At 49.6% G+C, this 24,322-nt stretch overlaps 1 protein-coding gene across 1 annotated transcript in view; it reads right to left on the minus strand.

The window, feature by feature from the left end:
- Positions 1-24,322, minus strand: part of prdm5 (PR domain containing 5) — a gene marked incomplete at both ends in the record, with an annotated part of 32,864 nt that overhangs the window by 4,181 nt on the left and 4,361 nt on the right. Inside the window, 7 exons of the mRNA XM_084444462.1 lie at positions 1,383-1,468; positions 12,193-12,286; positions 15,012-15,172; positions 18,215-18,351; positions 19,844-20,030; positions 21,003-21,087; positions 22,923-23,002. Coding sequence (XP_084300588.1) covers positions 1,383-1,468; positions 12,193-12,286; positions 15,012-15,172; positions 18,215-18,351; positions 19,844-20,030; positions 21,003-21,087; positions 22,923-23,002 — 830 coding nt within the window. The remainder of the gene's footprint in view (positions 1-1,382; positions 1,469-12,192; positions 12,287-15,011; positions 15,173-18,214; positions 18,352-19,843; positions 20,031-21,002; positions 21,088-22,922; positions 23,003-24,322) is intronic.

Here is a 24,322-nt window from a genome sequence, read left to right on the forward strand (position 1 = left end):
AGCAGCCTCTCCGGAATCACATGTGCGTCTGATTGGCGGACCACGCCCACCCCACCCCATCTCTACAGCAACGCTGACGGCCGCCCCCCCCCCCCCCCCCGCTGCCAAGCAACGCTCGTCATGCCGAGCGGTGACCTCACCCCACTCCCTGCTGTTTGTCCCATCTCAGCCCATGTTTTGGAGCAGTCGCAGAGACTGAGGTCTGGGCGCCGACTCAAACGCTGACATGACACGTTCAGTGAGCACTCACACTTTAAGAGTTAGAGGGGTGGGCTGCTGCCACTGAGGTGCTTTTAACTGCTTAGGTAGACACCACACACACACACACACACACACACACATACACGCATGAACACAGAGCCTCCTCCTAGGTGGAGGACGTGGGTGTGTAGAGATGTAGTGCAGAGGCAAGAGCTGCGACCTTTCCCAGGAAATGACCTCATGAGGGCCAGAGAGTCTGAGCCCGCTCTGTCCCCACTCAGGTCTACGAGTCAGACGCCCGCGACGTCCGAAACCAAATCCACCATGTCCTCAGAGCTAAGCAACTCTCTCTCGCTCCCTCCCTCCCTCTCTCTCTCTCTCTCTGCCGGGACCGTGAGAGAAGTGCCTGTGTTCCGCTCTATGGTACATCAATCTCTCCGCAGACTCCTGCCGAGGTGTCCTGGAGTCACCTCCAGGGACGGACACACCCAGGTGAGCCAGGTGGTGACGACAGAAGCCCCCCGTCCCCGGTGGAGGCGGGAGAGAGCCTCCGTTGGGGGTGTGCTTCCTCTCGGAGCATGGCTGAGCAGATAAAGCGTGGAGATGGGACAGATAGGGGCTTCTGGGAACAGACACAGCAAGATGGAGGGACTAACCCTCCCGCGTCTGTGAAACGGACAGGTCAGTATGTACGTACTGTATGTGGTCTGACGTTTCGTGTTACAACAAGAGTACAACAAGACTCGGTGGAATAATAAGGCTTTTTTTTTTTTTTTTTTTACAGCCAGCTGGTTTGGAGATTAAAAACATCCGTCAAGGAAACAGCCTGAGAATGAACCAATATTCCTTGGCTTGCAGACAGATTTTAACACTTACAAAACAACACAAACACTGAAGGGCAAGTTAATCTGTGCTGTACGATCCCTCTCTTTCTCTCTCTCTCTCTCTCTCTCTCTCTCTCTCTCTCTCTCGCTCTCTCTCTCTCTCACACACACACACATACACAAACACAAACACAGGGGTGTGAGAGTGGGAACAAAGACAGGGAGAATAAAAATATTTTCCATGCAGGCCGTAACATCAACACCTCAAACTGGGCCTGGAAACCTCCTCACTGGCAGGGACACAAAGACGGGGTGTGTGTGTGTGTGTGTGTTAGTACAGCAGGTGTGAAGTCTTACCCGAGTGTGTGTGCGGATGTGCATCTTCAGGCCATCGTTCTTGCTGAAGGCTTTGTCGCAGTACGGGCACTGATACGGTCGCTCACCTGGGGGGAGGGGTCAGAAGAATGATCAAGTCCCATCAGTTACCGTAGAATGACACATTTGTTTTTCATATTATTGTCGATAATACATTCAATTCATCATTCTGGTAAACTTCCTTAAACATTTCCAGTTGTTGGTGTTGTCTTTTGAACTGGTGAAACAGTGCATACAGAGTACAGACAGCCCGTTCCGTAAACGACATGCTACGGCCACGCCGACGATCAAACGCTGCTTTTGTGCTGTATACACACTTCCAGGCGGGCGACTGTGACCACGGGGATCTTCGAATGCGACGGATCGCAGCTCTCAGGAATTGAAGAAAGGGAGGGAGGGAAAACAGGGTTTTTGCCGCCACATGCCGAGTCCCATCAAAGTTCTCTGTTTCCTGCCGGCTGGTCAGGAAGGAGAGGTCCGCCCAGGGGCGGACTGGCCATCTGTAGGTTCTGGAGAATCACAGAACGAATGGCCGCCGGTGATAACGGCCGGTGGCCGCGGTAAATTGCCTGCCCCACCCCCCCCACCCCCCGTCAACAAATCACACGACAATCAGAATTGCCTGCACCCCCCCCCCCCTGCTCAACAAATGGAGAGATTAGTATATTTATTTGATCTTGCCCTTGCGTTTTCACGCTGGTTGATGTGGGCTGGGCTGGGTCGGACTCCAGGGCTGTTTTTTAGTCCCAGCACGTCCCTGGGTCCGCCCCTAGTCTCTCTCCACACTCAAATATTAGGCTGAATCGCTGCGCTCCGCATACTACATAATAGAGTCTGTGCCACTTTGCTGCCCAAGCTAGTGTTCTGAGGGCGTATCGACGGTTCAAAATTAAAAGAGTGACAGGTCGTAGCGGCAAATGAGAGACGCTAGCCCCGGTTAGATGGCCGGGGCATATCTATGGGTTGGGAACGCCTGATCGCGAAAGTCGGTACCGATTGATGTTGCCGGGATTCCGGCGCTACCAATGAATTGCCAGGATTTGCGCACCAGATTTTTGCATGAAGTGTCCCAGACCCATAGAGAGATCTGCAGCGTGCAGTAACGTATTTAGCTTAGCTTACGTAGTGTGACAGCGAAAGAACTCCCATGGGTCTGGCGTTGAGACCACCCTGCACCTGACTAGCGCCGCTGCAGCGTCATGACCCCCCTGCTCTACTCCACCACCGCCCCCTGATGCACCTCCTCCCCCTAGAGCACCGGCGTGCCTCAGAACGCCCTGCGTCTCCCACAGACCTCCTCCCACCCTTTCTGACGCTCCATCGTAAAGGGCTGGTGCGACTCCCCGGGCTGCTAGCGGACTGTACCGCACCATACCGTACCGCACCGTACTGCACCGTACCGCACCATACCGTACTGTACCATACCGTACCGCACCATACCGTACCGCACCATACCGTACCGCACCACACCATACCGTACCGCACCATACCTTACCGTACCATACTGTACCATACCGCACCATACCGTACCGCAGCATACCGTACCGCAGCATACCGTACCATACCGTACCGCACCATACCGTACCGCACCATACCGTACCATACCGTACCGCAGCATACCGTACCGCACCATTCCATACCACACCATACCGTACCGCACCATACCATACCGCGTGTCCTCCCTGGTGGCTGGCTCCGGTGGCAGCCGTGCAAAGGTGGCTGGTGTACGGTGGTTGTCCCAGGAGCAGGATCCATAAAAGGGACATAAAAAAAAGAAAGCACTAGATGCTCTCTTGTGCGGTTGTATTCTTGCCCAACGTTTCCACGACAGAGCATTATTCCAGTGTGCGCTATACAAATAACGTTTGATTTGATTTGGAAACATTAGTATTAAGTGGTGGTCCTCCATCTGCTTGTGTAGCTGCGAGTGATATCCAGTAGGCCCGCTGCCAGACGGGGAGCTGGCGGTCCAGCGACACGCCTCGGCCGGGCGAGGCCCCGCGGCCCATTCTCTGTGTGGGCCGGCCCTACGCGGCCCCGGCCCCGGCCCAGCCCGGCGGGATCAAAGGCAGCCTGGTCTAACTCACAGAGATGCTATCTGAGCACACTCCGGCGCCGCCAAAGAGGATGTGACAGGCTGTCAGTCAAACGGCGGCGGGACACGTGGATCTGTTTACCCCGGGGCCGATGCACGGCGTAGATAGCAGCCCGGGGCCTGAGCACTCATCTATACATGGGATATGAGCTAACCCCGAACGACCGCAGAGAAATGCCACTTAATGAAAGAAAAATATATTCTAATGCTTGCCAAGGAAGTACTCTAGGGTGCAGGATTGCTCTCTCCTTCCTTCTAGACTCCTAGACTAGTGCCCGAGCTAGCGTGGTCTCACAGTCCTTCTCTGTGGCTGAGCAAGTGCAGAGTTGTGAGCTGCTAGCCCTGTCGGTATCAGGAGAGGTGACAAACACATCAGGGGGGAACAAGAGACCTATAGAGTCTCAGGGCCTGTTTCTGGGGTAATTGGAGCGGGTTTGTTTTGGGATGAGTCCCTGTAGGGCAGGGGTGGGGTGAGTATATAGAGCAGCTCCTCGGGGGGACGGAAAAGCAAATGGTAACTTAATAAAAAAAAGCACAGCCTTGAGAGAGATACAAATTGCTGTATATGTGTGTGTGTGTTTGTGTGTGTGTGTGTGTGTGTCTGCTTGCGGCACAGCAATCTAATTTCTCAGCCACTTTTTGACGTCGTAATCTCCCTTCAGTGACTAATTGTTGAGCAGGAAAGCGAGCAGTTTTAATTAGATAAGCCCAGAGATGGATGGGACAGATGGTTAGACCCTAGTAATAAGGTTAATGAGCTGTGTTTCCATGGGACTATACATGCACCACCCAGGGAGAATATCAGCAGAGAGATACCAGCAGAGAGATACCAACAGAGAGATACCAACAGAGAGGGACCAGCAGAAAGACACCAACAGAGAGGCCAACAGAAAGATACCAGCAGAAACATGCCAGCGCAGAGATCCCAGCAGAGAGACACCAGCGGAGAGAACATCAGCAAAGGGATATCAGCAGAAACATACCAGCAGAGATATCAGCAGAAACGCCATCAGAAAGATGCTGTACCAGCTGAGACGCCGGCAGAAAGAACAACAGCAAGAGATACTGGCAGAGAGATACCAGCAGAGAGACACCAGCAGAGAGGTACCAGACACCAAACCGGCTGGGTCTGGGGCCATTGACCTGCTGCAGCTCAAGGCGAGTGCCACCTAGTACTGTGCATCAGTAGGATGCCATTTGGTGAGGGGGTACTGTAAATTCTCATGTAGGTCATTGTAGGCATCGTACTGTAGGTTCTATGACCATATTCCAACAGGAATGTGCTAGCCAGCTGTGACAGATGAGTTCATCACTGGCAGGTTTGAGAGTATCTGATCTATCCAGCTCATCTGGAACTCAAGACTTCATCGGTTTGTTTAAGTTAATCTTAGTTTCTTCTAAACCTGTGAAAACGAATGACAGACTACTGCCCTTATTCACTCAGCTCTGAGGGTTGATCCCAGCCTAGGGAGTTTTTCCTGGTTTTCATTGGGGGGTTTAGGTCTCTGGTGTTGATATCTGTACGGGCTCTTGGAAAGCCCTTCCATGACATCGCATGTTAAAACGGGCTATAAATATAAAATGTGATTTGATTTGAAACAAGCAGTGGGTAAACTGAGACCGCCAGCCTCAGACTCACCCCACCACCCAGGAAGAGGAAGAGGATAGGGGCGTCACAGAACGAGTACTCGCCTCATCCAAACTGGCCCGCGAAGGGGTAAAACCTCCCGTATGAAGAGAGTGCTCCCAGAGTCTGAAACATGTGCAGAGGGCAGCTCAGAATTCCAACCAAAAAAAAATCCCCCTCCTGCTCAATTTCAGCCTCTAGGAGCCCTTTGTTGACAAACAGGAAAGTCTGGCCCAGATGTGCACTGAGACAGAGAGGGAGAGGGATTCTGTGTCCTCCGTGGCACGCGGGGGTGTCAGGTGCCAGGCCAGACCCGGCCCTGGGGGAGCCCCAGAGAAGGCATTGGAGAGCAGAACAGGGCAGCGGCGTGCTCCTCTCTGGTTTGGAGAGCATCCCTCTTGGTGCCCGTATGGGAGGAGCAGGCTAGTGTGTCAGCTGATACGTTGCAACGACACCCACGCCCTGCAAAAAGAGAGCAGGGTGATGGGCCCTACTAGACTGCAGAGGCTGGAGACAATATGATCACTTATGGGGTTACAGAAACATATACATACCAACACATATCAGGTTCTGACCCACCTAGTAATGATACTTTCACACTACATGCATGGAGCATTGATGGAACATAAAAATAAAAAAAGAGTTAAGTGCCCTTTAAAAAAAAAAAAAAAGACTTGAGTGTTGAGTATCATTCCGTTTCTCTCCCAGTTGACTTGACTGACGTACAAAATTCAACAGCAATCCAGCTCCCTCGAACACAAATCAAATTCAGTCCTTTTCTAATCTTGATTGACACGTGTGGGACTCGGCCATGGGTAAATGGATCTCTGACAGGGCATAAACACAGCACAGAGCCACTGCTACAGAATCACACTGGGGGAGGGGGAGGGGGGGTCCTCCTTGACCTGGCGAGGTTCATATGAGAGACGCCGTGTCCTCGCTGATGATCGCCTCTGTAATTGGACACCGTCCACTTATTCTCCAGATTGAGTGAGATTGTGTGGGGATTGTATGGGGATTAAGTGGTGGTGGTGGTGGTGGAGGGGGGGGGGGGCTGGTGTGCTGAGCCTGGGCTGTGTGTGGGGGGGACATGCTAACGGATTTAGCATGCGCCGAAACCAGACACCCTCTCCCCCTAACCCCCGGGCGTCCCCATAACCCCCTGCTGTGCCCCTCACACTCCTCGTCTGCTAATCGATCCGTTTGGCACCCCTCCTGTGTGTGCGTGTGCGAGAGAGAGAGAGAGAGAGAGTGTGTGTGTGTGTGAGAGAGAGAGAGAGAGAGAGAGAGAGAGTGTGTGTGTGCGTGTGTATGTGTGTGTGTGAGAGAGAGAGCGAGAGAGAGAACGTGTGTGAGTCTGGTAAGCAGATGGTCCTCTGCTCTGCCGCTTGCCTGCCGCACGGCGTTTGTGTTACGGAGAGCGCTTTGTAGCTCCAGGCCTCGGTCTGAAAGACATTAGCGCCGTCCATCAGAGATTAATTCCTGGCTTCCTCCAGTCCGGTCAGATGCTGGCCGTCCCTCTGCCCCCTCCCCCTCGCTGCATGCCGACAGGGGCCACCAACGTAATATGATATCGATCTGTTTTTCTTTTCGCTGATAAGCGATCGCCTTTGATCGGCCCCCAGAAACGCCCGACAACTTTACACTTGACCTTTCCGCCATGGACGGGGGTCCGGGTAGACTTCTCCACTTCCTCAAACGTTTTATTAAACTGGCCCATGTGAGGGAGCCTCCAAACAAGACTCCACACACACCTCGCCACACACACACATACACACCTTACCACGTAACACCACAATATCATTCTAACCCTCGCATCCTGCACATCTTGATCTAACGATCAGCACCATACAACGATCCACAGAGAACACCTTCATCTCATACAGGATCTCCAGACAAGAGGACAGACTGCACTACGTCGAGACACGGGGCTGAATGATCTACTTGGTCTCAGGTTCTTATGTACTGAGAACCCTGAGACTAGTAGGACAGGCCAGTAGTCGTCCAGTGCTCCCAGAGTTCTGACAGACACAGGCTACGGTCCGAGTCTGACCCCCCGTTGAGCGTTAATAGTCCTGCATATCTAACCACTGTGAGGACACAGGTCTCCAGCAGAGTGGACGTCCCGGAGAATAACCCATCCTCCTCCATCTAGACAGAAGATCTTCCGCTGCTCCCGGGGAAACTAGAGACATCTGCTCAGCTGGCCCTCCTCGCCGTCTCCACGGCAACACACATGTTGGAGGATATGGACGGAGGATATAACTCAATCATCTCACTTTTTCCTCGTATCTCCGGCGGAGAACTCTTGACTGGTTTACTGTGCCAATATCTGTCGCTGACACACGATCTTGGAAAACGCTGTTTACTGCATGTCTCACCCATCAGAGCCAAAGTGCAGAGTGAGCTCAACAAGACCTGTTTGACCCATAAAACGGGATTTAAGATTTGAACATACAGAGCAACGTATCATTATGTGACTCAATCAAACGCTAAAACACACAAAGGCCCTCTCTGTTAAAAGAGAGTTAAAAACATTGAGTCGGGTGATTCTGGAACACTGATTATTTGTGAGCGTCCAACCATGACTTTTACTATGATGTCAGAGGAATAATCTGTAAACATTTCCTTTGGCTAAGTCACCTCTCGCAGACCCAACTCTGCCATATAACATACAGTATATAACATCATGGCACACTTTGACACGCTCTCACGCTGGCCCATGATCCACAGTAATGTGTGTTCGCACGTGGTCATTAGCCAAAATGATTCATATGGTGGGACTCAGGTGGCGGGGGAACACCCATTACATTACATTACATTACAATTACATTAGTCATTTAGCTGACACTTTTATCCAAAGCGACTAACAGTAATTGCATTTAACGTAGGAAAAGCCAATGTACTACTACTTGCCAGAACTCACAAGTGCATCTCCTTTCTAAAACAAGTGACTAAGAGCATAATCTAGTGCTGAAGGCAAAGTGCAAGAATAGCAATCTAAAATACAATAGGTGCTTAAGAGGGTGAATCCTTGTACAGTAGTACTTCTTGAAGAGATGAGTTTTGAGCCTGCGACGAAAGTTGGGCAGCGACTCTGCTGTCCTGACGTCAGTGGGCAGTTTGTTCCACCCATCATCTTAACCATGACTCACGAGTCCTAGCAGATGAAGTGCCTCAGTGTTCACCTGTCATGCCTCTCTACCCCTGCGACACTTCTAGGCGAGGCGAGAGTGGAGTAGGTCCTTATTGGGAACTCGAGGCATATAGGTTTGATTTGAGTGACAGGGACCATTTGGGTGGGTGCCTGTGAGTGAACTCATCAACACGCACTCCCTGTGTGCCTGGCACCCTCTACAGTACATGGCCCCAACCGCCACTGGGAACCCCCATGCCAAGCTAGATCACACATCTACGTATACGTATTTGCACTCCTGTACATGTGGATTTCTGTCCCTTCTGTAACTATTGTAACATTTTTATTCTAATCTGTGTTTCTTTGTTATCCTGCATGCAATAATATATACAGCATATACATTTTTTTTACGCATATGAATTTTGGCGGTGTGATCTGTTCGGGGGGCCCCCTGCCTTCCACGCATGTGGCAAGCGGCAATCTAGATGTTCCCCCCCTCTGGGCCGCTTGGCCCAGAGTGCCGGGCCGGAAGATGGAACGGCATCTAGCCCCCTGCCTCTATGACGAGTGGGCCGCGATCGGGAAGACGCTCGGAGGTAACTCAGCCCACTAAGACCGTCAAAGAGCGCCACAGGAGGACTGCTGTACATTATAGTCCCTGGCCTCCACGGGCCAGCGCTTCGTGGAGTCCGAAGGAGATACAGCCTAGTGTCTCTGCCTCCATGGTGACCGGAGGGACTGCTGGATGGCCCTTCAGAGATGTTTCGGCCCACGATCACCACGGAGCGCCACAGAGACTAACTAGTGTAATTCCCACGGCTTCCACTAGCCGACGCATAGTGGAATACCAGAAGAAAGCATCAATACCCCCGGAACAGAGAGCAACAACAACAACAGAGACGACAGGCAAGAGCGAACAATGATGTGTTTTGACAGCTTAAATATATGCGCTCTAGCGAGCTGAACGTTGCGTCATACGGGGTGAGACTGATTAGCCTCTGCCGATTAGCCCGGCGTTGACATCCGTGCCTCGCCTGAAGTACGTCGGAGACTTCATTACTACTACTACTACTACTACTGCTACTACTGCTACTACTACTACTACTACTACACTACTACTACACTACTACTACTACTACTACTGCTACTACAACTACTACTACTACTACTACTACTACTACTACTACTACTACTACACTACTACTACTACTACTACTACTACTACTACTACTACTACTACTACTACACTACTACTACACTACTACTACTACTACTGCTGCTACTACTACTACTACTACTACTACTACTACTACTACTACTACTACACTACTACTACTACTACTACTACTACTACTACTACTACTACTACTACTACTACTACTATTACTACTACTACTACTACTACTACTACTACTACTACTACTACACTACTACTACTACTACTACTACTACTACTACTACTACTACTATTACTACTACTACTACTACTATACAATAATGATCAAATACACATGACCCACACTTTGGTTTCACTTACTAACCTCATACTACTTGAGTGCATCATAATTGGTCCTTATATAAAACTCAAATTTGTATTAAGTGATAGGGGAAGCTGGTGACGTAAAGTGATAGGGGAAGCTGCCGGGTTGCTCCAGGGAAGCCTCACAAAGCTCCCTGTGTTTATCGGGTAAATAAGCCCTGCTCTTGGCCCTGGGAACACAAACAACATCAAGCTTTTCTCTCCTCCAGCGTCCAGAGAGCCTGTCGACACACAGGCCGTCACCTCAGCCAGACACTTCCTCTCTCCGGCTATTCACAGAAGAACGGGCTCTTCAAGACGATATTTACAGCACTAACTCTGCCCTGTAAACCCTGAGAGTAGGGAAGATAACTAAATTACCTGGTCAATATCACTGCCTTTACACTGTGCTTTGAAAAACTGTTTACAGCAACTCGAGGCTCTTTGTTCATCAAGGAGATGACAGGTCAGCAGAACAGGAGAGCCTCGGCTCCCGTCAAAATACACCCGGATTCACTTCCTAGTATACAGCCTCCACTGTGTGTCCATGTCAGGCTTTAAGGGCTTTCAGTGTTTATTAATTCCTACTCTGACATTTGCTGCGGGAATACATGTGAACCCAGTAAATTGCTCATCTCTGTGAAAGAACAAGACGGGCATTGTTGGGGAGAGCAATTTCGGGAACAGCTCGCACCTTCCCAAAACTTTTTATTTTTCCTCGCACAAAAACACAACAAACAAAAGTCCCCGGCCTATAGAACGAGTGGACAGATTTACAGCCTCTCAGGGTCAAGGGTCATCCCGCTGGATGCTTTCTTGGAGTGGTCTTTTCTCTCCGTCCTCTTTTCTTTCTTTGAGGTGTCCCCTCCGCCCCCCCCCCCCACCCCCCCACCCTGCATTCCCCCACAGACCCGCGCCTTTGTTTAATCTACATAAAAACAATCAGACTGAGCCATGGCCCACACTGGTACGCACACACACACACTCACACACACACATACACACAGAACAGACACACACAAGCGCACACACACACAGAACAGACACACACACACCCTCACATGCGTGTGCACTCGAGCGCGCACACACACACACACACACATACACACAGAACAGACACACACATGCACATACACAAACACATAAATACCCCCAAAAAACACCCAGCCCAGCTTCTACATACATTTTGTGTCCATTTACAAGCATGTTGGAATCCAGCTTCAAGGAGGATGAGCTCTAAGCTGCTGATGAATGATCTGAGACTAAACTGGGTGAGCAGTGCCAGCAAAAACCTAACAGGGTAGTAAATCAACCCTATTCTTAGGCTCTGTCTAATGGGATATTCATGACATCACTTTGATACAGGAGACCCCGGTGAGGAAGGTGTTATTGACGACCTAAATACATACATACATAAATGCGTCTGCTCAGGTGGTGAGTGACGGCTGTGATGCATATGCTGATTGAGTTTTGGATTCGGTGGGCAGAAAAGCCCGCATCAAAACCTCCAGCGGCGGAGCTAGGAACGCATTCCGCAGATTAAGGGATCGGGGGGAAAAGGAAACGGCCATTGTTTTTGTGGGAGCTACTTAGCCTGAGAGGATTTCAGCTGATGTGTCTGTGACAGGAAAGCAAGGGAGGAGTGGATCGGCGTGGGACTCAATCTCCAGAAACAGGGAGGACACGAGGGAGATGTACCGAGAACAAGACAGATAGGGAGGGAGAGAGATAAAGTTGAAGTGGGAGAGACGAGGGAGGGAAACAGCCAAGAGGAGGTGTGGTAGAGAAACACAGAAAGAATGGAGGGAGGTGGGGGGGGTTAGGGAGAGAGGGAGAGTGGGTGACTGTGCCAGGTCTGTGCACCAGTCTGTTGGTAAGGAAACACACAGGAATGTGTAGTTCTCCAGTTAAAGGCCGTTTAATGAACACCCACTCTCTGGGACGGAGTTGGCGCTCAGGGCTCATCATGGCTAGCCAGCTAGCTAGCTTCAGGGAACTGGCAGCTAACTGGCTATCTCTAGGAGACTGTAGGTAATGGTGTTAGCGCTCACGGCTAACTGGCTATCTCTGGGAGACTGTAGGTAATGGTGTTAGCGCTCACGGCTAACTGGCTATCTCTGGGAGACTGTAGGTAATGGTGTTAGCGCTCATGGCTAACTGGCTATCTCTGGGAGACTGTAGGTAATGGTAGCGCTCATGGCTAACTGGCCATCTCTGGGAGACTGTAGGTAATGGTGTTAGCACTCACGGCTAACCGGTTAGCCTCAGAGAGCTGGGAGACTGTGGGTAATGTACAGTGGGCAATGGTGGTGGAACTCAAAAGCTCTCTCACACACTAGGCCTACAGTACATGGCAAGCTTAGACAGGTGACGGTGGCGTCATTGAACCAAAAATCCTCCCATATGGCCACTGACCTGTATGACTGCGGATGTGGACCCTCAGTGTCCCATTGCTGGCAAACTTCTGTCCGCAGTACGGGCAGATCTTCTCCTTCTCTCCGGTGTGTGTCTGGTAAGGGATGGATGAAGAAACACATGGTGGATATTTGGGAACAAAGATTTGTGACATTCGGCCTCACATCCTTTCCTTTCATTAAAGGAAACAAAGCAGTCTGGCAAAAAGAAAGGGGAGGGGAAATGTTATCACAAGTGAAAGCAGTAGTCTGTCAAAGTGCTTTTTGTGAGTTATGCAAAGGCTTTCGGTTAAGAGGGACTGATTGAAGCTGGATGAATGCACAATCTGGAACCCAGCACAATCTGCTCTACTCTGCTGTACTTTGTTCTGCTCTACTCTGCTGTACTCTGTTCTGCTCTACTCTACTGTACTCTGTTCTACGGTACTCTACTCTGCTGTACTCTACTCTGCTATACTGTACTGTGCTCTACTCTGCTCTGCTCTGCTGTACTGTACTCTGCTGTACTCTACTCTGCTCTGCCTGTGTTCTTTCTTCTTCCTTCTCTCCTCTCTCTGCCCTCACTTCTCAACCAGGACTGAGTCTCTCTGATCTCTGAGCAGCACTCTCAAACCCTGTATTCTCACTTACTGTAGCTTACTCTCTTTTCCTACTCTCTCCCTCTCTCTCTCTCCCTCTTTCTCTCTAATTCTCTCTCCTTCTCTCTCTCCCTCCCTCTTTCTCTCTCTCTCCCTCTATCTCCTTCTCTCTCCCCCTCTCTCTCTCTCTCCCTCTTTCTCTCTCTCTAATTCTCTCTCCTTCTCTCTCTCCCTCCCTCTTTCTCTCTCTCTCCCTCTATCTCCCTCTCTCTCTCCCTCTCTCTCTCCCTCTCTTTCCCTGTCTCAGTCCCTCTCTCTGTTGAAAGGTATGTTCTAAATTCTGCTCCTGGCCTGTTGTGAATTCCCTAGAAAAACATGAGTAAGAGAGGCTGTGATTCAGAGTGACATCTTAAACACCAGGACAACAATACAGGAACACAGGAACACCACCTTCTCTCCTTCCTCCATCACCCCCCGCGTCCCACACCACCGCGCTTTGGTTACATAAGCGCTGTCCACACACACACACACACACACACACACACACACACACACACACACACACACACACACACTTTCAAACAGACACACAGATGTCTCCCAGATGTCTCTCGGTGTTCTGTTGTTTAGTTAGTTACTGTTGTTCTGGAGGCCATGAGTTTACCCCCGGAGCCAACCTATTTCACTGGCGAGGATAACGCGTTGAAGCACAACTCTGGAATTTATGGGTGTTTGAATGTGATCGTTAACAACCTCTTATGAATGACTGGTATGTGTAATTAATAACCTGACAAACAATTTAGTTTTCAAACACATTGTCATAACACACATGTTAACACGGCGACCAGGATGAAAAGTGCTGCACCGTGCAGTTACATACACACACATGCACGCACGCACACACGCACATCTCCCTCCTGTTACACTGTCTCAGCTTCACTACATGGCTTCGACTGTACAAGTGGAAGACCACTGTATGTAGAAACCAGTAGTCTGGGCTTAGTTGGGCCTGCAGAGAGGCACATCGTTACTGCTGCTCTCCTCTCCATGACAAGAGAACGACCAGAGCACCTGCAGGAAAACAACCACCAATGACGGGGACCAGGAAATCAAACCCCTGCTCTAGTCAGTGGAACAGGAAGACGAGGATAGAGAGAGCGAGAGGAGAGAGAGAGAGAGAGAGAGAGAGGGGGGGGGGAGAGGGGAGGAGAGAGAGGAGACAGAGAAAGAGGGGAGGAGGAGAGAGGAGACAACGAGAGAGAGGAGAGAGGAGACAGAGAGAGAGGAAAGGAGGAGAGAGAGAGAAGAGAGAGGAGACAGGGAGAGAGGGAGGAGGAGAGGAGGAGGTAGAGAGAACAAGAGAAGAAAGAGAGAGAGGGAGAGAGAGAGTGCTCTGTCGGGGACAAGTTCTGAACACGCACGCAGCAGCATGTCCCAGTCCCAGCTCCAGTCAGTCAGTCAGTCAGTCAGTCAGTCAGTCAGTCAGTCAGTCAGTCAGTCAGTCAGTCAGTCAGTCAGTCAGTCAGTCAGTCAGTCAGCCAGTCAGTCAGTCAGTCAGTCAGTCAGTCAGTCAGTCAGTCAGTCAGTCAGTTATTCAGTCAGTCAGTCAGTTATTCAGTCAGTCAGTCAGTCAGTCTCTATCCCCTCTCTCCAGTCCCCAGGCCAAGTTATCTATCTCTCTCTCTCTCTCTCTCAGCTACCTGTCTTTGATCCTAGCTAGACGGGCCTGAGCAGCAGTAGGTTGAGCTCCGCCGCCGTCACCGTGGAGACGACTCCCTGCCCTGCCGTCAGGTCCCGCCAGGCTAGCGGCTTGCGTTCACTTCGCTCACATCTCTTTAGCCGTGTGCCAAGGAGCTGTTTGGTTTCAATCAGATCCATTACCGTGGCGGACATTGTCAGATTTAGCCGGATAATCTGACGAGGGGATCTGTTCCTTGTTCCGGGACCCTGCGGAGTTAATGGACCGGCTGCCATCTCTGATCTGCAAACACATGTCTGATTTCGGGGGAAGCAGCGGTAAAGATTGAGACGGTGAAGCAACGTAGCCTCGTCCCAGGCCGGCATGTGAGCCAGGACAACATATCAGCCCCCTCCGTTTGATAGGCTGAAGCATAAAAGGGATGATGGGTTGACTACGAAACAATGAGAAACACTTGTTAGACTAGGTATGTAACGAGCTGCAGCTGGGCAGAGCTAAGGACCTCTTGCTCCGCGACTGCGGGAGACGGCTCCTCCGACTCACCTTCTTGTGGCTCTTGAGCACCGAGGGCGTGACGAAGGCCTTCTCGCACAGGTCGCACTTGTACTTCTTGCGGCCGTCGTGCACCACCTGGATGTGCACGTTGAGTGTGTCCTTCCTCTTGAAGGTGGCGTCGCACTGGTCGCACTTAAACGTCCTCTCGCCTGCGCAGGGCGGACAAAAGACAGAGCCAGACACTGTAATAGCCACTTCCTGTAATGGCCGCTTCCTGTCCCCCGGCGCGCTCCGCTATTGGGGAAGACGCGACGGGAGAGACAGACATCTATTGTTGGTGCCGCTAAGAAACACAGCTATTACTCCCAGCCGGACTCCAGAACCGTTTGAACAGAACTATTGCCTGCACGCCGAGGAGCACTTTGCTGTTCTCTACTGTGTTCACTCGGTGACCTTGTCCTCTTATTACCTCCCCATTCACTATGAGGGCGCCACCAAACCACACTCTGGGGAAAGGGAAGGACACACACACACACACAGTATAGATGTACACACTCACAGTATAGATGATACACACTCACAGACACATACACAAATCCCATACACACAAGCATACACAGAATGAACACACATACTCAAACAGCACAAACACATTCAGCAACACAAAGAGAACATATTAAATGTCTGCAGCTTGGTTGTGAATGGTTCTACGCTTTCACAGCACTAAACACCATCCCCAGTTTAAATGATTCATTCGGTTAAAAAAGACATAAAATCACCAGCCTTCAGACATTCACCTGGAAATTGACTCTCGTGTTACTGTGTGTGTGTGTGTGTGTACACACATATGCAAACACACACATGCACACACACATTTATGTGCTCTGTGCCTCCTTACAACATAGCCTATTTTTGAGAAATGCTTTTTTCCATTAAAGGTCTGTTTCCATTGAAAGTGCATGTGCTTGGCAGAGGCAACACTGGCTGCAAAGCTGTGTTCATGCTCTGTTGCAGTGCAATAAAAAACACTCACGTATGTAATCAACACTTACTGTAGGCCAGTGGACCCTAGAGCCGGGCGTGACACCAAACACTTACTTCACCATGCAGAGAAAAGTCACTCAGAGGGACTGATCATCAGATGTAGACGCATACACACACTTACACACTCAGACACACACACACACATACACACACACACTTACACACTGATGATCATTCTTGAAGTGTTTATATGGCTTCTAAGGCGACTTAGCAGAGCGTGACTTTTGACCCTGTTTAAAGATGCAGTTCGTGTTCCGCTGATTCTAAAACAACAACTTTATTCCACATGAAAATGCTATGACAGCTGTCCCTCGTTTTCTCACAGTGAGGGGCACACACATGCCAACACATTTCTCTCCTTTTCTTCCTGACACACAAACACACACACACACACACACACACACACACATACACACACATACACACACACATACACTACACACACATACACACACACATACACTACACACATAAAGACACACAGTCTCACACTCAAACACACACACACCATCTCGCTCTCATCCCCCCCCACACACAGACCTTCTAGCACCTGATACGTAATACTGGTCTCACAGGCTCGTGGTGCTGTATCCCAGAGGTTTGTGTGAATAGTGATCTGTCTCCAGAGACGTGGGCAGGAAATGCCTTGAGCTTCACAATCTCTGTGTCATCTGTCTAGACGAGGAGAGCGCAAGCGGGACTCCATCCTGCCAGGACCCACTGTCTGATGGCCTTGGGCTCCTAGGGCTCCACAACCCAGGGCTCTACGACCCAGGCCCCGTGAGTGTCCAGTAGGGATGTGAAAATATGTAGACTAATCGACTGACTGTCCACAGGGTCTCCATGTTGACAATAAAAGTAGTAATCTTTTTTTTTCTTTCCTTTTTTTAAATGGCTTTTCAAAACAAATCGAATTATATCAAACCATATTTTCTTTTTCACACGGGAGAGAGGGGAGAGCATGGAGAGGGTGCAGTGTTTGCGAGTGCGCATGGCTTGGTGTGCAGCTTCAGGGACATGTCAATTTGGTTTAAGAATGGTAGCCCTTGAAGGAGAATTCCACCCTAGAACAACATTAGGCTCAACAACTAGACACCCACAAAATAATAAAGAAAAATGTGGTTTCCTTGACTATAGTTGCTCCATGTAAACAAAGCAAGCAACAAAAAAAGGTCTAGGAGGACGGGGACTTGAGACGGGTGCACCATGCTAACCCTCTAGCTCTAAATGAAAAAATTAGAGTCCGCACACTGGAAATGATATGAAGGACTATTCTTAGGAGTTTAATTAACGTTTCGATCAAAGTAGATCTTCATCAGAATGAGAACCCTCTAGCTGTAGCCTACCCCTATCAGGCTTGTACTGTTGACACCTGTTCGCCTGTAAGAAACGCTGTAGGCTACATGAGCGCTCCAGTGTTTTGCTTTGGATAGTCTATTCGAAATGGACAAGAAAATAAGCTTTTTTTATATATGCTGTCCTGGACTGTTGAGCACCGAACCCTTCTTTTCTAAACTTGTTTGAGGCGCGCTGGACTCTAGCCTACCTATTTGGACAGCGCAGACACCGTCTGTTGGAATGGCAATGTTACAGTAGGCTGGAAAAAGCAGACCCACAGGAAAATAAATAAGGCCTATCTAGCTAAATAATATCATCTTAATATAACATATATTATATATAATCTAGTATAAGATATGATATTAATGTATATTTTGTGGTGAATTAAGCCATATAACATATAGGTCTACTGCGTTTTTTAAGCCAAAATCAGAATCTTAAAAAAAGAAAAGAAAAAACGACAAGTCGATATTTGCCTACGACCCATGGTGTCTACTGAGCTGTGACACCCAAGACCAGAGGACCAAAAGCCATCTAGACTGTGAGACCGCTGTAGACTGGGCCCCTGAACCCTGGACCCTGGAGCCTGGCCCCTGGAGCCTGGCCCCTGGAGCCTGGAGCCTGGCCCCTGGAGCCTGGCCCCTGGCCCCTGGAGCCTGGCCCCTGGAGCCTGGCCCCTGGAGCCTGGACCCTGGCCCCTGGAGCCTGGAGCCTGGCCGCCGGCTCTGCATGGCTGAAGGCAACACGTTTTGGGGCCTATCGTGAGTATCTGTGCGAATATGTGAGTCTGGTCGCTGTCCACTTAAGTGCTGGTGAAGAGCGGCCCCGGAAAAAAAACACACAAAAAACATACACACACGCGTACTTACTGTTGTGGATGAGTAAGTGACGCTGTAGAGAGAAGGGGGTGCGGAAAAGGGCCTTGCATTCCTCACACTGGAACGGCCTCTCCTCTGAGTGAGTCTGTGGAGACAGCATGTCAGCATCACCGCTGGGGCACACAGCACTGCACAAAACTTCACAGCACTGCACAACATTACACAAAACTACACAACACTACACAACACAACACAACACGACACTACACAAAACTACACAGCACTGCACAACACTACACAGCACTGCACAACATTACACAAAACTACACAACACTACACAACACAACACAACACGACACTACACAACACTACACAGCACTGCACAACACTACACAGCACTGCACAACAATATACAGCACTGCACAACAATACACAGCACTGCACAACACCACACAGCACTGCACAACATAACACAAAACTACGCAACACTACACACACAACACAACACCACACACCACTACACAGCGCTACACAATGCTACACAACACCACATAATGCTACACAATGCAACACTACACAGCACTGCACAACACTACACAGCACTGCACAACACTACACAACACTACACAAAACTTCACAACACAACACTACACAACACTACACAACACTACACAAAACTACACAACACTACACGACACAACACGACACTACACAACACTACACAGCACTGCACATCACTACACGACACTACATGACACTACACAACGCTACACAGCGCTATACAATCCTACACAACACCACACAATGCTACACAATGCTACACAACAACACTACGCAGCACTACACAACATTACATAACAGTACACAGCACTACACAACACTACATGACACTACACAACGCTACACAGCGCTACACAATGCTACACAACAATACTACACTACGCTACATAACACTACACAGCACTACACCGCGCTACAGGACACTACACAGCACTACCTCTGATGACCTCTCTCTCTCCCCTTCTCTCCTTTTGTCTGTCTCCGCCTCTTCTATCTCTTCTCTCTCTCTTCTCCCTCCCTTCCTCTCTCTCTCTGCACCTGGGTCTGAGTCTTTCTAAACCTCACGAAACCGTTCCGTCCCTCCGTGCCTCTAGCTGTCCCCCGAGCGCCGTCCCAGCGTTGCTGGTGACTCAGTTGTTGATGTGCGGGGGTCAGGGTTGGGGGGCTGGGGTTAGGGCTAGGCTCCGCGGCTGATTTAGATTGTTGACCCGACGAAGACGAGTAGCCCGAGGGGCTTATATGTTCAAAGTGCCGGTGTTTATCCGAGGGCCCTCTCCGTCCCCCACCTGTCTGTCTGTCTGACTGACGCCCCACTCCCTTAGGTAAACAACCCGCCCTCTCTGGGGCGGGGGGGGGGGGGGGGGGGGGGGGACACACACGTGTTCAGCCCTGGGCGGATACGGCCGGCTTTGAACCGCGAGCGGCGGATATACCGTTTGCGTTCGTGCGTCTGCTCGCGTGCCCCGTTCGACAACAGGTGGCGTTCATAATATCTAATAATATCTATCTAATATTTAATAATATTTCGTCCGAGCTCTGTCAGTAAGACCCGTCGCCTAAAGCTAGCCATCTAAGTCTGGCCTCACGCACACACAGCTGTCCAGCCCCCCACCCCCACACCCACCCCCCCACCTCACTAAGCTCCTCACTTTCTTGTGGTTCTTGTAGACGTTCCGGTGGGCGAACTCCTTCCAGCAGAGCTTGCACTTGTAGGGCTTGTCCTCGCTGTGGATGATCTTATGAGCCGTCACCTGGTCCAGGCGCTTGAAGGAGCGACTGCAGATCTCACAGGTGTACGGACGCTTCTCTGGAAGGACAAACAGACAGATAGATGGGAGGACTGATGGCATACGGGACATACGGCCATATGTGTGTGTATGTGTTTTGTGTGTGTGCACATGCGTGTGTGCCTGTGTGCAGGGACGGCGCTACGCCGGGGCTAGGCGGGGCTATAGCCCCGTCACAAATCTGCTTAGCCCCTGTTAAGCCCCTCAAACATATGGGTATATTTTAAGTAAAAGTTCATAATCAGCCATTCTCTCTTCATAATCAGGTCCCATGGTTGCGTGCTCGTGCTACAGGTACCCTGCAATTTACATGCGCGTGGTGGGGTCTGGTCTGGTTACTATGACTAAGAGCCTAACAGCTCGCCTCGCCAGACGAGTCGCGCTGATGTGAGTGTGCTCGTACGTTAGCCAGTCGTTCATAATGGATCGTTTTGTAATTCGAAAGAAAAGAGACTTAAGTCTAGACGAGGGGGAAATGTTACATGTTCTTGTTGGAATGTTGAATATTGGCAATCAGTCAGCTGAAAACCCCGCTCGGATGTTTTCTCTGTATGTATTATAGGTCTAGATCGAATAAATATCACACGTTCAAGCAAATTTTTTGATTTAATCGTTTGCATCTATAGGCGTAGGAACCGGGGGGGGGGCTGGGGGGGACGTGTCGGTGTACGGGCGGGTGGAGAAAAAAAAGTACATTTGAAAATTATTTTGAACACAACACGCGAGGGACGAGGGTAGCTCGTTTTGACAGTGTTTGAATATTGGCCAATCACCACCAACTTTTGTTGTGGAGTGTTAATGTGACCCTTTCTCCCGCTGTAAGTTTGAGGGCGGCGTGTTTAATGTCAAAATCATTCCTACGCCCTAGTCATGAAAATCAACTTTTTTCTTAGCTCCCCCATGTATTGGTCAAGCCTCTCCTTAGCCCCTGGAGAGAAAAAATCCTGGCGCCGTCCATGCCTGTGTGTGTGTGTGTGTGTGTGTGTATTTACCTGAGTGTGTGATCATGTGGCGCTTCAGCTGATTGGTAGAGGTGAATTTCTTGTCACATGCATGGCACTCGAAGATCTCATGTACCTACACACACACACACACACACACACACACATACACACACATACACACACACACACACACACACACACACACACACACAGCAGACTAAACATGTTGTATGCTTGACTGCATTCTGTTGAGTAATGAAGGAGAATTACAGTTTTCCCTGCGGGGTTCTGTATATGACACAGTAAGACCTTGAAGATGGCCCTTTTAAACTTGCAGACAGAGAATTGTAGACTCTATTCCTATCCACCCACACAGACAGGGACACACACACTCAAATACACACACACACACACACAAATTGCTTTTCAAAAATGTAATTAAGCTGCTGAAAAGTTTGATTGTTGAAGTACCCTCTCTGCTAGTTGCAACAATAGCACATTTGATAGCTCCTCTGCATAACACTATCCAGAATATCATACAGCATGCTAATACTGAGCTGCCCTCCTCCTCAATGCTGCTGCTGTAAAGCCCAAATTGAGCACTGCAGCTAAATTGTGATAATGTCTGGTTTAAGAAGCTTTGGAGCAAAGTTGTCATTATGGAAAATTTGATGGCTGTTTTGTGAAGCATAATGCTAGGATGTGTCTTTGTCCTAAACCGAGTGGTAATATTCCTTTTCCACAGCACAAGCTGCAATACTACTCCACTCTTTCAGGCAGCCCTTTCTGTTCCAATCGCTTCTAGGCCCCTCGGTTGAAAACTGTTCCTCAATTCTGCACCACAATAAACCATGCGTACATTCGCCACCAGATAAAATCCACACAGAAGAAAAGAATGAGAGTTGAATGAAGTTTGGGGCTGTATCTAATAAAACCCACTGTTTCCAAGCATGTGCTCTCTGGTTGCTGTCAATGTGAACAGTCTCACGCTCACAGAGAGGTGTACTGCTGGAGCATCTTCATCATCTCTAAATACATCCATACAAGCTGTAACCGGCACACAGAAGCATGGAGAGGTCAGATTGTAACTCTATATGCAGTAGGTATGTGTTTACTGATAAGAGAAGCAGATGAAAGAGAGATGGGAGATTGAAATGCTGATAGGTTAAGTCATCTGTTACACGGAGAACATAAATATTTCTCTGTGATTACGAAAAGTACAACAGTTGCTATGCAGGTGAACTAGGTGATGAACTGCCCCATTAGAAAGGATTAATGTGACTTCCTGGTTCATCTCGTGGATAGATGTTGACAGGGGAAATGAAATCGAAACAGCAGCTGAGGCCAGGTCTCATAAATAACTACCAATGGGGCAAATATCCATTTGTTAAGGAGGCAAATCCAATCGCAAAATAATCAGATATTCAACTTCAAAGACCTTCACAATATTTCAGCTTAGGCTGATGAAGGTGGCTGGTGGACATATAGCTGTTGATGGGAATACCGTACTTACAGTATAGCAGTCTATATAGTAGCCAATGTAATGATATAGCCGCTCTGGAGTACTCTCATCTTTCAAATTTGAGCGGGGAAAGTCTTCCAGATCAGTAGAAAGAAGGCGGAATCCTGACGCCAGGGTTAAAGCTTTACTGTCTGCCTCCCGGTCGCTCTTACATTTCACGAGGTCTGTCGGAATGAACTTGTGAAACACAAACCAATCTTTCTCTAGTCTGTCACACGGTCTGAAAATGTAACAACTTTAACATAAAGCCCAGCTTCTGCTGGGAAAGAATGAGAGAGAGAGAGAGAGAGAGAGAGAGAGACAGAGACAGAGAGAGAATGAGAGAGAGAGAGAGAGAGAGAGAGAGAGAGAATAGGAGTTAGTAAGACAGGAGGCAGACGGACTAGAGAGATAGGGACTCCAAGACTCAGACAGACAGACACTGGGTTTGTGGAGGAGGGCCTGACCTTGCGATGTTCCTGAAGGTTGAGAGAGGAGGAGCACTTCCTGTTGCAGATGTTGCACATGAGCTTCCGTCGGGCACTTCCTGAAACACACGGATTAGACAGAGTGACCAAAGCAGCTCCGACGCACGACAGCATGGTACAGAACCATCACGATGCTTGAACACAGAGGATCCTGCCACTTTCTATAGCAGAGCCCAGTGCATGTTCTCTCACAACGGCAGCAGGAAACCGCTTCAACACTGACCAGGGTTTTCCGACCACTGAGCGTGTTATGTTCCAGCCCATTTCTGCTCCCAACGAGGAGTGTGCCTGAGGAGGCGTGTGAGAAGACCTGTGAGAAGTGCTGCTGCTGGGGTGGCCCAGTAGCTCACCGGGTAAGGCGCGCACCATATGAAGACTAGTTCTTCGCGCGGCGGACCTGGGTTCGGCTCCGGTCCTGTCCTCCCCTCTCTCTCTCTCCCACATTTCCTGTCTCTCTACACTGTCCTATACCATTAAAGCTGAAAAGCCCTAAAAAATATCTAAAAAAAAGAAGAAGTGCTGCTGCACCTGATGTCCCACCCTTAAAAGGAGGCTCAGGACTGTGTGACGCTGAGCGCCCCCTCGATGCTGCTGTCCTTTTGTTTGATTTTGTCTTCTGTTGTATAGCTTTCAGTTTATCTTGTTTGTTTGTGGGTTCTGGGGTTAGTTTGGGGTTTGGTTTTTCTTTTGACTTGCCCTGGCAGGGCAGTGAGTATTATTTCCCCCCTTTCCTGTAGTTTGTTTGTGATCATCGTGATTTCAGTTGCTTTCCTTTTTCTGTTCTCATGATTTGCTCCTCCCACCCTGCCACAGACCAGATATGGAAAGCCTTGTTGTTTGATTTGATGAATGTGTTGGTTTAAGTGCATGATTTATATGTGGGACCAATGACCAAAAAAAAGCCTTCCTTTGTTTTTTTGGACATTTCAGCGACTGTCCGTTTCCTTGTGGCTTTGATTATGTGTATGGCTTCAGTGCAGCACTTTGGTTGCCCCCCTAATTGTTTGGGACTGTTTGTGCAGTAAGAAGCGACAGAGATGAACCATAAATGTAGAGCGTCACTAACGAAGACCGTCTCCAGCCAAGGGGGCACCAATAAAGTTTTACTGGACAATATAAGCTTCCTTCATTACAGGGATCGAACCTCGCCCCTCCCACTCTCTTGGTTTCTCTGAGGCCCGCCTGCCTCTGGGTCACATGACCCACATGTGTGTCCCGCCTAGCCAATACCACTTCCTCTCCTCACCCACGGAGTTGTGTCGCCGACCGCACTGGTGAAACATCAAGGCCTGACAGGGTCTCAGTCCATCACCATGTGGTCTGGGTCTGAAGGAGCGCCTTCATCTTGAGTCAGTAGAGCTGTCTGCTCACTACTTCAG

This window comes from Borostomias antarcticus, assembly GCF_949987555.1.
Source record: "Borostomias antarcticus genome assembly, chromosome: 10".
In the NCBI taxonomy this organism is placed as follows: Eukaryota; Metazoa; Chordata; class Actinopteri; order Stomiiformes; family Stomiidae; genus Borostomias; species Borostomias antarcticus.